The 15,201-nt window shown below is 37.0% G+C and overlaps 3 protein-coding genes and 1 long non-coding RNA gene across 4 annotated transcripts; 2 read left to right on the top strand and 2 right to left on the bottom strand.

Annotated features, from left to right (window-relative positions):
- LOC148772401 (uncharacterized) lies at positions 1-1,313 on the top strand. The gene is made up of 2 exons (XR_016029247.1): positions 1-367; positions 853-1,313. It is a non-coding gene; the product is annotated as an uncharacterized LOC148772401 (long non-coding RNA).
- Positions 1,314-5,792: 4,479 nt separating this feature from the next.
- LOC105969578 (uncharacterized) lies at positions 5,793-8,075 on the bottom strand. Its single transcript, XM_012994352.2, has one exon. The coding sequence runs from the start codon at positions 8,073-8,075 to the stop codon at positions 5,985-5,987; it is 2,091 nt and encodes a 696-aa protein (XP_012849806.2). The 3' UTR covers positions 5,793-5,984.
- A 277-nt stretch (positions 8,076-8,352) lies between these two features.
- Positions 8,353-10,245, top strand: LOC105969543 (disease resistance RPP13-like protein 4). Its single transcript, XM_012994312.2, has one exon. The coding sequence runs from the start codon at positions 8,353-8,355 to the stop codon at positions 10,096-10,098; it is 1,746 nt and encodes a 581-aa protein (XP_012849766.2). The 3' UTR covers positions 10,099-10,245.
- Positions 10,246-10,580: 335 nt separating this feature from the next.
- Positions 10,581-12,754, bottom strand: LOC105969544 (Acyl-CoA N-acyltransferases (NAT) superfamily protein). Its single transcript, XM_012994314.2, has 2 exons — positions 12,363-12,754; positions 10,581-11,127 (listed from the first exon to the last, which is right to left on the bottom strand). Exons 1-2 carry the CDS (start codon positions 12,660-12,662, stop codon positions 10,855-10,857), a joined length of 573 nt encoding a protein of 190 aa, XP_012849768.1. The 5' UTR covers positions 12,663-12,754; the 3' UTR covers positions 10,581-10,854.
- Positions 12,755-15,201: the final 2,447 nt, after the last annotated feature.

Genomic DNA, 15,201 nt, shown 5'->3' with positions numbered 1-15,201 from the left:
GGGTTTATTAGGGATAACCCCCTTGTTCATATTTTCTAATGAGGTAGATCCAATTTTTTTTCCACTTTTTGAGATAGACCCAATTTTGCCAACTTGGCAAAATATATTATATAATTTCCCTTTAATACCCTTGTTTATTTTTAAACGGCATTTAATTCCTTTAATACGTGATTTGAGATTTGCTGATATGTTGCCTAAAATCACGGAATAATATTACGTGAGATCATTGGCCGTTATACCAAATCGTGTATAATATTTTCGGAGGTTCTCTTTCACCGTTCCAGGGGATTTTTATCTTTGAAGATTTTTGCACCGTCGTGGAAATAGGATCGAATTGAGCGCTCACCTGTTGGACGTTGTTAACCGGGTATGAATGCGTTTTTCGATTTATTTTTCGTTCAATGGCTAGGATCGTCGTGTATGGTGGTTAGAAATTTTAAGAGGTGTGTTGATACTTGATTATATTATGTAGAACGTTTTTTAACAAAATTATTCCGTCATATATGCATCGTTAATTTTGACGGATGATGTTTGTTCGTAAGAGGATTGACAGAGTTAGATAAAGATTGTTCACGCATATTGGACCAGAGTTATTTTATATGAACGTCGTAGTTGGTTTACGTAGTAATTGAAATAACTGTCCGCGGTCGTGGAGTTCATGTGTCTGATCCCGGTCGATAGTTGATTTATTTGTTTATAACAGCGGATTTTTGGACTCTGGGTAGTACATTAAAATATACTTTGTAGTCTTTTTTAAGTTATCGTATGAATTTTGCATTTTTAAGTTTATTTTTGATCATATTAATATATTTTTTAGTATTTTGTATTTTTAATGTCGTATTATGATTCAAGGTTTTATCGATGGCGAATTTTGTACGGATTTTGTTGAGATTTGGTGGGTTGGTTGCTATAAAGAGGTGTTCGAACGGGTTTACTCGCGGTTCATTGGTTGCATTTGTTATTTCAAAGTGGCCACAACTCGATGGGTGGGATATAAGCATGACATATAGGCTGGAAGGCGTTGGTGAATGTATCTTCGCTGACGATGAGGACATGATTTCGAGGTTTGGTGGGTTGGTTGCTATAAAGAGGTGTTTACGATGTAATGGCTCGGTAACGTTGGTTAAGTGCTAAACCGTTGTAATACAGTAGTATACTATTATGAATACCATATGATACTACCATTATCATTTTATTATACTATTATGAGATTATTAATGTACTAGAGTTTTTTAACTCGACATATTGGTTTGATTGTGTTATGATGTGTTTTAAGTATTTTATCAAAACCCTAGATTGAAATTATGAGATTATTAATGTACTATTTTATTGGTTATGTTGGAATACTTTACGTTGGTTTTGTTCTCAATGTTCTTGTCATTTCAGTGGTGTATTGTTTGTAACACAATTTCATATCACTACTATAACCGTAATATACTATCATAGCAGATTAATGTACTATATTGAAATTATTAATATACTATGTGGTTGAATAATACGGGATCCATAGTCGATTAACGAGATCCATAGTCGAATTAGATCAATGAGATAGTCTATTACATGATATAAGGAAAATTACCCTAATTGATTAGTATTTCAAACAAACATATTATTCAGTTTCCATTTATATTATTATTTTTTCATATATATTATTATTTACCCTAATCGTTTTCATATAATAAGGAAAATTACCCTAATTGATTAGTATTTCAAACAAACATATTATTCAGTTTCCATATATATTATTATTATTATTATTCTAGGGGTTTGATGATTTTTCGGCCCATAGTCGATTAACGAGATCCATAGTAAAATTATACCAGTGGGATAGTCTATTAAATGATATGGGATAGTATATTAACACAGATGTAATTCGACTATGCATCTCGTTAATCAACTATGGGCCGAAGAAATATCAAAACCCTAGATTTGAGTAATCCTAGATTTGAGTAACCCTAGATTGGAGCAGTGACGGCGGCCCATAATCGATTAACGAGATCCATAGTCAAATTATATCAGTGGGATAGTTTATTAGTATATTGTCGGTTTCGTTGGGCCAAATTACGTGAGTTTGCCAGAGATTTGCTGCCCAAGTATTTCAAGCACAATAATTTCTCCAGTTTCGTTCGGCAACTGAATACTTACGTGAGCTTTTGCTAATCGAATCCTTCGATCTGTAACGAGGAATTTTGGTTTTTTTTTTGTTTCGGTTATTGATTGAGTTGCTTATCTGATGATTTTTTAGGGATTTGGGAGGGTTATGCCTGATCGGTGGGAGTTCTCCAATGAATGCTTTCGAAAAGACGAGAAAAGGCCGTTGTGCGAAATCCAGCGCCGGAAAATTGCTACGACGCTGCACCACAGCGGACGGTGTCTCCGTCGGACTCCGGCGAGGAGCAAGTACTTTCCTCATCTAATTTATCCGGCACCGTCCGCGAGATCCGTATAAATTTCTGGTTTTGAGAGGTTTGCAGATTTTTTGGTAGTGGGTTTGTGGGGATAGTGTTTTAACGGGAAAATATGGTGGGATTTGATATTATTTCAAAAGGTAAAATAACGTGATTTGTGGGATTTGATTGAGGGTACTTATGTAATTTAGAAAAGTTTGGGTTTTTATCAAAATGACAAATTTAAATTTGGGTCTACCCCTATTATTTGAATGTCTAAGGGGGTTATATCTAATAGACCCTTTTTTTTATGTATTTCAGTTCAAATAATTATCTAGATCATGTGTTCAGCGTATTCATTATTGCTTGTGTTGGAGCTTTGACTTTGCAAGTTGTATTTGGTCAAACAAAATGGGCAATGATGAAGGGCAATTTAAAAATCTTTTGTAGAATTTGACTTGTAACTTTTGAATAGTCCTTTTTTAAGATTTAGTCATATGAATGATCTCTTATTGGTTGATGCCCGGAGGTTGCCTTTTGAAGTTGTAATTGATAATTTAAGAAAGGTAAATTACACATATACCCCTGCAGTAGGCTAAAATAACTTTATTGTCTCTATAGAATCGGTAATTACAATGATTACCATGAAACATTATTAGAAATTATAATGGAATAATTCATTGGATAAGTTATCCCGTTAGGGTTCAAACAAATTATTAGTTTCAGAAAGTGGTGTAGACAACATAAAATTAGGGGGTGACAAGGCTGCCCCAACATTTCTTAAATCCTTATTATTTTATTTAAAATTTATAAATTTTCATCTATGGTAGCGTGAACGGCCACGCGGAAAACAAATAAAGTGCATATTGGTCTCCAAGACATGAAATCCTGGTTCTAGTGATTGTTTAAGGGATGTAACTGTAATTACTAACATCACATATTATTTTAACATACTTGAGGGGTGTAGGTATAATTTATCCATTTAAGAAGCTCATTGGTAGTTTATTTTATTTGTAAGTTGTAATTGATAATTTAAGAATTTTCTGTATAAGTTACTTTGTTTGCAAGTTGTAATTGGTAATTTAAGAATCTTGTGCGGAAGTTGACTTTATAATATTTTTAACCTCCAATAATCTCTCAACAAACAATCATCACGACTACTTGACTACTTAGGTGGTGTTTGCAAATGTTTTTTAAAAGTGATTATGCGGTTTTTTTTGCTCATAATCTGTTTTTATATGTTTGCAAAATCAACTTTTGCTTTTGCTTCTCTTAAAATAATCTGCTTTAAACTATTTTTTTAAAAGCACCCATAACCCTGTTTTTTCAATTTTAGTTCATTTTCTGAAATATTTGCATACACCCTCAACTTTTAGAAATAAGCACTTAAAACTAACTTTAATCACAATTACTAACTTCTGCTTTTAAATAATCATTTGCAAACACCACCTTAAACTACAGGGTAAATTAAAACCACTCCTAACGTATGGTCAATTTACGAAAAAGTCCCTATTGTTTGGATAATTACATCTACCCCTCAACTATGACTTTTTCTTATACCTCGACCCTTATTGTATCAAATTCAACGTAAGCATCTAGATTTCGTGGAATGTGCTCTAGTTTGTACTTGTTTTGTGTAAGAATACAGTTTCCGATGCACCACAATATGATATAAACAAGCCAAAAAACACGTATTATGATCATTTTGCTTCAAAATACGACATTTGAATGTGATAAAGTAGGCACAAAAGTGATAATATTCTATATAATCTAAAAAAATCCTCTAAATTTGAAACCGCAAGGGTGGACGTGTAAGAAGATTTATAGTTGAGGGGGTGGTTGTAATTACCCAAACAAGAGGGGAGTTTTCGTAATTTGACCATACATCAGGGGTGGTTGCAATTTAGCCTAAACTATATTAATGATTTTTATATTTTCAAGAAAAAGAAAAAGACTAGGTAAACTATACTAAGAAAATAGATTATCACAATTTAGACGGTCTTGGGCTAAATTTATAAGATGTTAAAACGAACTTATAAGATGTTTAACAGCTTATAACTTCTTCAAAAGTCTTTGATAATTTAAAAAAAAAAACTTTTTCTTTTAATATAAGTTGTTGGAGAGCAAGTAAGATATTTTGTAAATAACACCTCCACCCATCTTTTTATTTAAAATCTTATAATGAGTAAAAATAGCAAATAAACTCATTATCCAAACACTTTAAAAATTAATTTCTGAAAACTAAGATGTAACAACTTATCGGCTCTTAAAATATCTTATCAGCCATAAGAGCTTCTCAACTATTTAAAAAAAGTCGGGTTACACTGATTCTAACCGCGGTCTAAGCGACGGTTAGTGGTTACAAAAATGGGGAACCGGAACCGAACTGATTTTTCAGTTCCCGTTCTGGTTCGGCTAAAAAACCATTGACCCCGGTTCGGTTTCGGTTCTAATCGAACCATTGGTCATGTCTAGCCTCACCACGACTCTCTCTTTTTTTCAACCCCCCACCCCTCTCTCTCTCTCTCTCTCTCTCTCTCTCTCTCTCTCTCTCTCTCTCTCTCGGTAGTGTTGACTTGTTCGGAATGGGGGTTGAAGAGGAAAAGTTTCATACCCAGACGAGTACCGGATTGGATCTGGGATTGACGACGGCAGCGGCGTGTTTTACGGGCAACAATGACGGGCAACGGGAGGAGTATGACGCGGCGCGTGGAGAAGAGAAGACCCACTTCGCCGTCAGATGAGTCTAATGTGACGATGTTCGAGAGTGTGTTTGTGTGTGGTCCAAATTTATAGCAGATCTACCGCCTGCAATTGTTCGTGAGTGTTTGTGAATGGGTGGCGGCTAGAGTTCAAATGAGAGCTGGAATTTTCAGATGGTGTGACTATAAATGACTATAGGTGACTACAAATTACTACGGTTTGCTACAAATAATGTCTATAGATGACTACGGTCGAAGAAAACTAAAAAAAAAAGAATATCTTACTTTCATAGTTTTCAATATTATGTAGAAATATTTAGTTATAATAGTGAGAAAAAAAGACTACAATGAAAAAAAAAATAGAAACGTGAAAAAGAATTAACAAAAAATAATTAGATGCAAATTTGAAGATATTAACTGCAAAAAATAAAATAAAAAATTGCAGTTTGAATATTACTTGGTGCATATTTTATTGTTTGTGTGTGGAGGGTATTTTTGGACTGAATTTATCAAAGGATGTGAAGCAAATGTTTAGTTGGAATCGTCATTTAATTATAATAAGTTTTGTCACGAGGGACCTATATTTTAAAACCTTTTAATACTATTACTAATATATAAAAGGGTATAAAAAATGTTGAATGGCTAACTCAAACACGCCCGCTCCTTGGTCTTACCGTATTGAATGACAAAAAAAACCTTAAGCTTTTAATGAAATCTATCATTTAATATAATTTTTTTTTATATAGAAATGGATAAAAATACACAATGTGTCAAAATAAATTTGAAAGCTGAGATTTAATGGAGATTACAAACAACTCTGCAGATAACGAATCTAAAGATGAACGAACACGCTTATTTTCTCGGGTGTGGCGTCGGAATATATACATTCATTCATTCATGGGTATTCAGTATTCACTTCCTTAGCTAGTAATTTAGCTCTAGCATGTCCAGCCTCTATCCTGAACTGCTCTCCCAACCCAAAATGTGCCATTTGCAGCCACACGAACACGATCAGTTCCCCGCCTTCACTGAGTTGCCTAGCGTGCTCGTTAGCGCGGCAGTGACTGGCGGCATAGGCCAACAGTTCCACCCACACTTTGCTCATCATCTCCCATTTCCTAACCTCCCCAAATTTCTCCAGCTCATGCGCAAGCATACACGCATCGAACAGCAGCGATTTACTTCTATCACCCTTCACTTCTCTAGGCTTCACGACTGTCTTCACACTCATAAGCTTTTCGCATGCCGAAACTTTACGATCGCCAATATTGGTGGGCGTTGACCATGTTGATATTAATTCGTGCCGCCACCTCTGGAAAAAAAATTTAGCTTCCTCACAGGTGTCGGTGAAGCGTATCTGCCCTATACCTGCGACCGCGGACATCAATTTCGGCCTCATGACCAAGAGGTACAACATGTAGTCCGAGAGGACTTTGCATATTTCGCGATTCGGATTGTTGTTCGATTGGTCGGTGCTCGTGAAATAGCAAAGTTCGGTGGCGATGTGCCACATCAGCAGGCTCTCGTCGTACTCCGACTCGAGATCGCTCACACTGGACGAGATCAAAGGATAGGAGTAGTGACGTGGGTAGTCCAAGAGAACACATTCGCCCCTTGCTGAATATATCTCCTTGGCCATTTTGTTGGTTTGTGCTTTCTGAGCCTTAGTTCGAAGCTCGTTGAAAATGAACTCCTTTAGGTTCTGCTTGCAGACGATGCTTTTCTTGTACTTGCACTCATCAAGGATATCCTTAATTCCGAGAAAATCAGCTACGGTGTTCACCCATCTGAACCGTGGTTTCAGACAGAAACTAATGAAGCTGTGTTGAGACATGGCATTGGACCATCGGTGGTTTCTTTTGCCGAACGGTGATCTGATAAGGAACCTCGACATGGCCTGTTTGACCGAGACAATAGTCCAGTCGGAGAAAAGGAGGTTGAAATAAGCAACCAAATCCAAACAAACAGCACCGCCAAGCAAAACATATGTGACGATTTTATCAGACAGGGTGATGTTGTGTTTAGGAAGGCATATGAATTGCTGCAAACACACACCTATGAGGACAGAACATGCACCACGTAGCAGATACACAAAAATGGAATTGACCATCACCATCTTGGTGTAGAGTGCATCGTACATGAAATTCAGCTCCACCTCCAATACCGAAAACGCGTCAGCCGCCTGGCGCCGGAAGAAGAAGTCGCGGCTTTCGTTCCGCTCGTGGAAGCTGAACATGTGGTCAACAATGAGTCCCTTAAAGATGTTGAAGAACTTGTACCCGTTCAGCACGATTTCCATGGGGCTCAATATTTCCGTTTCGAAAATATTATTATTGTCATTGTTGTTTGTCGACAATGAAGAAGAGCCCCTCTCGGGTTCCTTCGCAATCGTAACAGGGACACGAGCGGCCACCATTGCGGAGTATTCCTCCATAAGCCGAGCGTAGTTGGGTCCCGCGTCGGGATTTGGAAGAAGGGCAGCTTTGAAATTACTCAGACATGCTCCGTACAGAGCGCGTGTGCGCTCGGTGTACTTATATGCTCCGGCGAGCAGCATGAGGACTGTCAGCAGCCAGAACTGAGAGTTGGGGAGGGACTGAAAGAAAACGTAGACAACAGCAATAAGCTGGATGATAAAGCCAAGCAGATGCCTGATCCACAGTTCGTTGTCTTCAAGAGAGAAGGCGGTGATGGCGTCGGGGCCGCCTAGGTGGAGCAGTAGAAATGGCGCCCAAAAAGATGCAAGTTCCTTGCTGACGGCGTTGGATTGGCCGTGGGAGATCAGCCCCACAGCGAAAGCGGCCATCCAATCGGCGAGGAGATAACAGATCCATATGAACCATGTTAACCAGAGGCTCGCCCTTCGTTTTCTTGAACCTGCTAAAAATATTAGAACCACTTGAAACAAGAGACTAATTAGGACAACACAACGGAGATTCCACTCGTCCCACAGTTTCTTGGCCCTTGTTGGCACATGGTCTGACATTCTCTATCTTTAACAAAGAAAAGTTAAAGACCAAGACTATTCGCCTGTCAGCTGTAAATGGAAGGACAAGGTCTTCTTATATCAACACGATTCTTGACAGCTTGTTACTACTGCTGTATTTGTATTTCTTTATTTCCCTATTTGAAAGAAAAATAATTGGTTAATAGTTTAACAAGGAATAAAAGTAAAAATTGATGTGTTTGAGAGAGAGGGATTCTGAACAACCACACTTGTTCTTTCGTACAGATTTCATTTTTTTTCTTCACAGCAGATTCTAATGTCGATCAGGAAGAAACCCGAGGAAGCAGTGTCGGTGCTTCTGGGCCGGCTCAAAAAGGCAAAGGAAGCAGCAACAGAAAACGCTGTCGATTCTTGTTTGGTTTTCAAGTTCAACGAAATCGAGAAAGAGCTAAACGGCATTAAAGAATTCTATCCAAAGATAAAAAGCTGGGAGAAGGGAGTCACGGATCAGTTCTGTGCCTTGGAACAAGGCCTAGACGACGACATCTTTAAGGATCCTGAGATGGAAACTGAGATCTCCCGAAAGCTGGATCTCATAAAAACTGATATTGAGGAACTGAAGAGTTTGATTTCAACGGTTGACATTTCATTTCAGCCCAACTACGAGCCTGCCACCAGGGGTTATGACCATGATCAGACAGTCTCCGAGGAGTGGGTGAATCTCGGGATAGAGGATAAAATATTTGAGAGCAAGGGCATGTCCAGGCTCTTAGCGAGTTTCCACTGCGTGGAGAGCCCCCAAGTGAAAATGTGTTTGTTGTGCCTCTCGATTTTTCCAGAAAAAAGTGTGATAAAGAAAAAACCCATCATTTATTGGTGGATGGGGGAGGGACTTGTCGCCAAAAACAACAATCAAACTGCCGAGGAGGTCGGAGAACAAGTCTTTCAACAACTGATCTACCAAGGCTTCATCAAACCCAACATAGACCCCCGAGCAAAGTGGAGCGTAAACAGCTTCGTCGTGTATCCTTGGGTTCGTCGCATGCTGATCATCGTGGCGAAGGAAAACGGGTTCCTGCAATTTACTACTCCACCGCGAAGGCCTCTCAACTGCAAACGCAGAGCATTCCTGTGGCAAGAAAACGACACGTACAACAGCATCGTGAGTGATGGGGAGAGAGAGCAGGATCTGCTGACCGTGTTCAACGTGAAGGTTCAATACCTGGGGACGAGAATCGACTGGCTTGCAAAGCTGAAGAAGGCGGAGGTCCTGCAGATGGGGCGTTGGCAAAACTCCTCCTCCCATCACATAGAAGTCGAAGATCAGGCACTGTTACTCAACGATTTGGGGTCGCAGAAGAAGCTGAAATACCTCAGCCTCAGAGGAATTTCAAGGATCGAAGCTCTCCCCCCATCAATCGTGAAGCTCGTCAGCCTCCAGATTCTCGATCTGAGGGCGTGCCACAACCTCGAGAAACTGCCTAAAGACATGTCAGCAATGAAGAACCTCACGCATTTGGACATATCCGAGTGTTACCTGCTGGAGAGCATGCCCAAGGGACTACAACACCTCCTTGATCTACAAGTTTTAAAGGGATTCGTGCTAGGGGACATTTCTTGCACCATCGGGGATCTAGCAAGAATTAAAAACTTGAGGAAATTGAGCATACGGGTCAGCAATCAGGGAGACACTGGTCAGCTAATGACCCTCGTCGGTTTGTCTGATCTCAGGATCCTGACAATATCGTGGACTGGAGAGTCGTCGTCGACATCGTCATTGGCGGCGCTTCCGCAGAGTCTGAGGAAACTAGACCTCCGGTGCGTGCCGTTCGAGGCGGTTCCGGAGTGGTTGTGGCCGAGCAGGTTGCCGGATTTGGAGAAGTTGTATATCAGAGGAGGAAAACTCAGCAGCTTGGACCACACGGATACTGACAGGGAATGGAAGGCCGTCAAATATTTACGATTGGAGTATCTCACGGAATTTGAGATTGACCAATGTTCATTGTTCCCACAACTTGTGGATTTCAAGATTAATCTCATCCCCGTACCACTACAGTCTTGAACAGAGGTGGATAAATATCATTTCAAATAATTCGGCTACAAGAATGCTGCTCATGTCCATTCAACGGTGTAACATAAAGTTGCGTCGCCTCTATGTTTTCATTTTATTTTGAAGAAGTTATTTTGAGAGAACAATTTGATAAGAAAATATATTTGTTTTTGTTTTGATTAAAAAAAATAAAAATACGCAATTTACATTGTAACTTGTAAGATCAGATCATGTTTAAAGATGTTTGGAGGAAGGTGTTATTCTTCTAAAATAACACCAAGCTCATATACTTACACAAACACCATATAAACAGCACCATCCTGCCTCACAGTCTAAAGTCTAAACAGAATAATTGTTCCAATTTTCAAAAATCGGAAAAACTAGATCAAAATTAGATCTCTTAATCCTCTATTGGCATTAGTGACTATGAACAGCAACAACATTCACAGATCACACATCAACTACTGTTCCCAGAAAAAAAATATAGTATCCAATAAAACTCGAAAACGATATGGAAATTGTCTGAATTCAAAGCTAGTACAGAATAATTCAAAACACTGAAAACAAAAACAAAAAAAAATTGTCATTACTTAACAAATAAATTTCCAAAAAAAAACAAATTGCATAACCTCAACCTGAATTTATAAGCGCCATAAGGGCTTATTATAAGCAAATACATTGAACATGTGTGTTTGTTAGGTGTACTTGAAGATTCCACTCTAACAAAGCAAATTTAATAATATAAGATAAACTCTGACCCGTTGTTTATCACTCTGTTTTCGCCTCTGCTGATCCATGCTTTTCATCTGATTTCACGTCTGCAGAACAACAACCACCACCATGGTGGTGGTGGTGGTGGCCATGGTGGTGGTGCTGCTTCTTACCCTTCAATTGCTTCCTCATATCATAAGCATCCTCTCCATCGGCGTAATATTTTGCCTCCATATCGTTAATTTGGTACCCTAATGTCCCAGTGTATAAATTAAATGCAGCCTTATTGCTTTTCCTCACATGCAGAGACACATACTCGGAACCATATACCTGTTTATCAATCAAGAACCCAATATAAGTTCGCTATCTATACATAGAGGACAAGATATAAATCCAAAACATTGTGCATTAATCAAAAAAGTATATCCAAAACATTAATAACATACATATCGAAAAACATTGTGCATTAAACCAAAAATGAAAAGCAAAATGACGTATCGAAGAAAAATATCCAAATCAGAATATATGTCCAAAACATGGCACATTAAGCAAATAGTAGCAAAATAAAACATTTACTGTAGAGATAGTTAATCATGAACAGTGATACAAATTAAATTATGCAAACGAGCAGTGGGAAAGCCAGAGTAGGGCCAGGGGGGCCATGGCCCCCCCTCAAATTTTAATTTTTTTTTACTACTAATATGTATGTATAGTTTTTTTGCCTTTGCATTGTCCTCTTATAGTAAATGGATCTAACAAGTAGGATAAAGAAGTTACGCGTTGTGACTTGGAACCGGGGGTGAATCGACCCTTGGGAAGTGATGGACTCGAGCCATCCTCAATTGTAAAAGTCTCCATTGTATTATGCCTTTATATTATTAAGTCTACCAAATTTGTATTATTTAGTACATCTAAAGTCCAAATAAATGCAAAAAAAAGTACTACTTTTTTTCTTTTCCTATCTTCTGGTTTTGTAAAAAAAAACGATTATTTTTTTCGGGGGCGCTGCCCCCGAACCCCCAAAAACTTAAGTCCACCATATAGCAACATCTTAGATTCACCAATCTTGGAATAATTGTTTTCATTAATTTTCTTACGTTATTTTTAATCCATATTCGCACCCCCCCCCCACCACAGCTTCGTCACTGCAAACGAGAGCTATAACTACAATGTGTTCCTGCAATTATAGCCTGAATAATTGCAACAAATCAATAGCCGATTTTAAGATTACATCGATTACTCTCGTTTTCAAAAGATTCGATTATATATCGAGAAAGTAGTCCGATATAAAAGGCATTTCCAAATTAGTAAATAAAATCAACATAATAGGATTATCAAAATGACGCAACATAAAAGCCGCAAAATCACGGCTTGTCGAGGCAGCGAAGTGGTCATTTATGTGCGTAAATTTCCTAATATAGATAGATATAACCACAAAAACCAAACAATTAGAACAAAAGAAGAAGAAATGATCAATTTGAACACAAACGCAACAAGCAAAAAAAAAAAAAAAACCAGAAATCAAAGAGCTGATTAAATAGGTTTACGATAACTTCAAAATTAACCTGCTCCATGGCGTTTTGGGCGGCGGTCATAAGCTTAGTGGCGATGCCGAGTTTCCGGTGAGTCCTGAGCACGGCGAGGGAGGTGATGTGGCCGTGGCACTCGGTCGATTCCTCCTCCATCTTGGCCAAAACGTAGCCGACGATTTTGCCGTTGTAATCCTCGGCAACGTAGAGGAGCTGCGGCCATGAGAGGATGTGGTATATGTAGTACTTCATCTGGTAGTTCTCCGGCAGGCAGAACAAATTGCACTCCTGCATCGCCAGCAAATCATCCACCGTTGCTTTTCTGATGCACACCATTGTCAGTCAATTGGGGGTTTCTAGATTGGGGCAGAGGATTAACGGGTTAGGGTTCTTCGATTTCTAATTTAAGGATTTGGAAATGGGGTTAAGAATTGCGTTATTGGCACTTTGCACCCTTTAAATATACATACTTCGCACATTGCACCCCTTACATTATAAATATGGCACTTTGCATCCTCTAATTACCAGTAACTTGGTTATTTCTATGCTACATCCGGTGAAGACTACACGCTTGGCAGAGTGCACCCTTAATATCTTTCCGGCACGGATTTCACCTGAAATTAGTGGCGGGGTTTATAGTGACCTATTTTTTATGTCGGTGAATCTGACAGTGATTCCATTTAGCGACTGAATTCTTTTGATCACCGACGGAAAATTATGTCGGTGAAGCCATGTTTTCTTATAGTGAACAATGTATATTCGTTTGGGTTTTACTCACTAATTTATTAAGTGTTCTTGAATTTATTGTAAAATTAGAGTTTTAGTCTAAAATTTGTACCAACACAATCTCCGCCCACAAGTTAGCATCAATTTCGACTGTTATACGAGTTATCTCAAACTTTTGTTTTCGGAATGCAATCCGATTATCCAACAAAACCCAAAGATGACAGAGTCTTAAAACTGTCCGACTCACCAAGATTATGTTTTTCTTGGTTTTGTTGAACTTATCCCACTCAAGATCACTACGGATTTTGCTCTTTAAAGCAACTAATTGAGAATTGATGCTTGCGGAAAAGATCTAAAAGGAAATCATGCTTAGTTGGTAAAAGAATTGATTATTTTGTGATGAGTAGTAAAAGAATAGACAAACGAGGGCAATCTTCCTATTACTTGAAAATGGAGGAATATATCTACGTTCTTCGCCTTTAGGTTAGGCCAAATAGTATCCGATGTAATTTTCATATTTTCAATGGGAAATTGTCGTACGGTGCAGTTTGCCAAGCTAGTGGTAATTTGAGGGTGCAAAATGTCATTTTATAATTTAGGAGTGCCTATGTGCCAAATGGATATGTTAGAAGGGTGCAAAGTGCCAATTACCCTTAGATATTGGGGGGAAATGGTGCGGAGAGATGACGGTTCAAAAGGTCGATGGGGCAAATAGCAAATAAGCAATGTTTTGAAAACCGGAACAAACAGTTACCTGAATAAGATATTGGGTCATGGTTGGATAAGTTCAATCGGGGTCCAACCATTTTTTTCATTTTTATTTTATAATTATGTATACATAGTTTTTATAGTAAATAATTATACACATTTTATTTTACATACATTAACTCATTGCTCATTTCTAAACGAAATGTAAATTAAACCTACTTTTCTTTTACACAACATATCAACGTACACATATCATATCCAATCATTTAAAAGATTATAGAAATTATAATCTACAATAATACGTCTTCCAATTTTAAAAATTATTTAGATTTTTTTAATTGGGCGGTAAAAAGACGTCATTTTACCCGTTTTATTTGTTTATCTAAAAAAAATGCAAACTTTTGTGCAAAAAAATCCGATTTTCACTTGGATTCTGATATTACTGTTCAACCGATTAAACTGAACCGAACAAGCAATGGTTCGCGGTTTAATCAGTTCAACTGACCGATCGGTCTAGGTTTCAAAACACTGCAAATAAGCCACTTCATTAAAAATGACCCGATTTTTTTTATTTGTAAATAAATTCATTTCTTCAAAAAGAATTCTACTATATATATAGTATATACCAAAATTGACCTTAAACATTTTGAACACATTAACATTTTTTTTACATGTTTATTTTTTATGTTTTCTTTAATATTGTTGTTTTAACTGGCAATATTATGTTAATCTGTCAACACAACTAAATTTATTTATTTATTTTCACAATAATTTAATTTTGCTATTATATTGTGGTCAATAGTAAAATAGCACTATTATGTTATGACCAACAGTAGAATAGCACTGTAAGACTCTGATCAACAGTAAAATAGGGCGTCAGCACAATAATATTAACGAGAAAAGAGAAAAAAAAAAAAAAACAATAGTATACAATATAGTATTGTTCTCCAATATCGTATCATAAAATATTTAACTAGAAATAGTATAAAATATATATCTATATAATAATGTACAATAAACATGTAAAATATAATATTTTAAATTCAAACCACACGAAAAAAAAAAAAAAAAAGGAATTGAATTCAAGTTTTAAGGTCATATTAGATAGGACAAAAATCATAAATCTTAGAAATGCTTGTGTTAATTTTAGAGTTAAGTACACTTTGCTCGTGAAGTATAGCATATATAACACTTACCCCTCAAAGATCATTTGTAACATTTATCCCTTCAACATCAATTATTTTATACTTTAAAATTTAAAATATAATAAACATAAAAATCTAATGATTATTAGATCATATAAATGAAAAGTAACTAAAATTAAATTGTAAAAAAAATTATATATATATATATATATATATATATATATATATATATATATATATATATATATATATATATATATATATATATATATATATATATATATATATATATATTG

Source organism: Erythranthe guttata, chromosome 2 (genome assembly GCF_056151865.1).
Source record: "Erythranthe guttata isolate IM_541 chromosome 2, IM_541, whole genome shotgun sequence".
Classification (NCBI taxonomy): Eukaryota; Viridiplantae; Streptophyta; class Magnoliopsida; order Lamiales; family Phrymaceae; genus Erythranthe; species Erythranthe guttata.
Note: the sequence above shows the minus strand (reverse complement) of the source record. Positions and strands in the feature narration are given on the sequence as shown.

Coding starts and splice junctions, on each gene's coding strand:
- LOC105969578 (XM_012994352.2), bottom strand. CDS start 8,075: ATGTCAGACCATGTGCCAACAAGGGCCAAGAAACTGTGGGACGAGTGG.
- LOC105969543 (XM_012994312.2), top strand. CDS start 8,353: ATGTCGATCAGGAAGAAACCCGAGGAAGCAGTGTCGGTGCTTCTGGGC.
- LOC105969544 (XM_012994314.2), bottom strand. CDS start 12,662: ATGGTGTGCATCAGAAAAGCAACGGTGGATGATTTGCTGGCGATGCAG. Junction 11,128..12,362: donor CCCAAAACGCCATGGAGCAG/GTTAATTTTGAA, acceptor ATTGATAAACAG/GTATATGGTTCCGAGTATGT.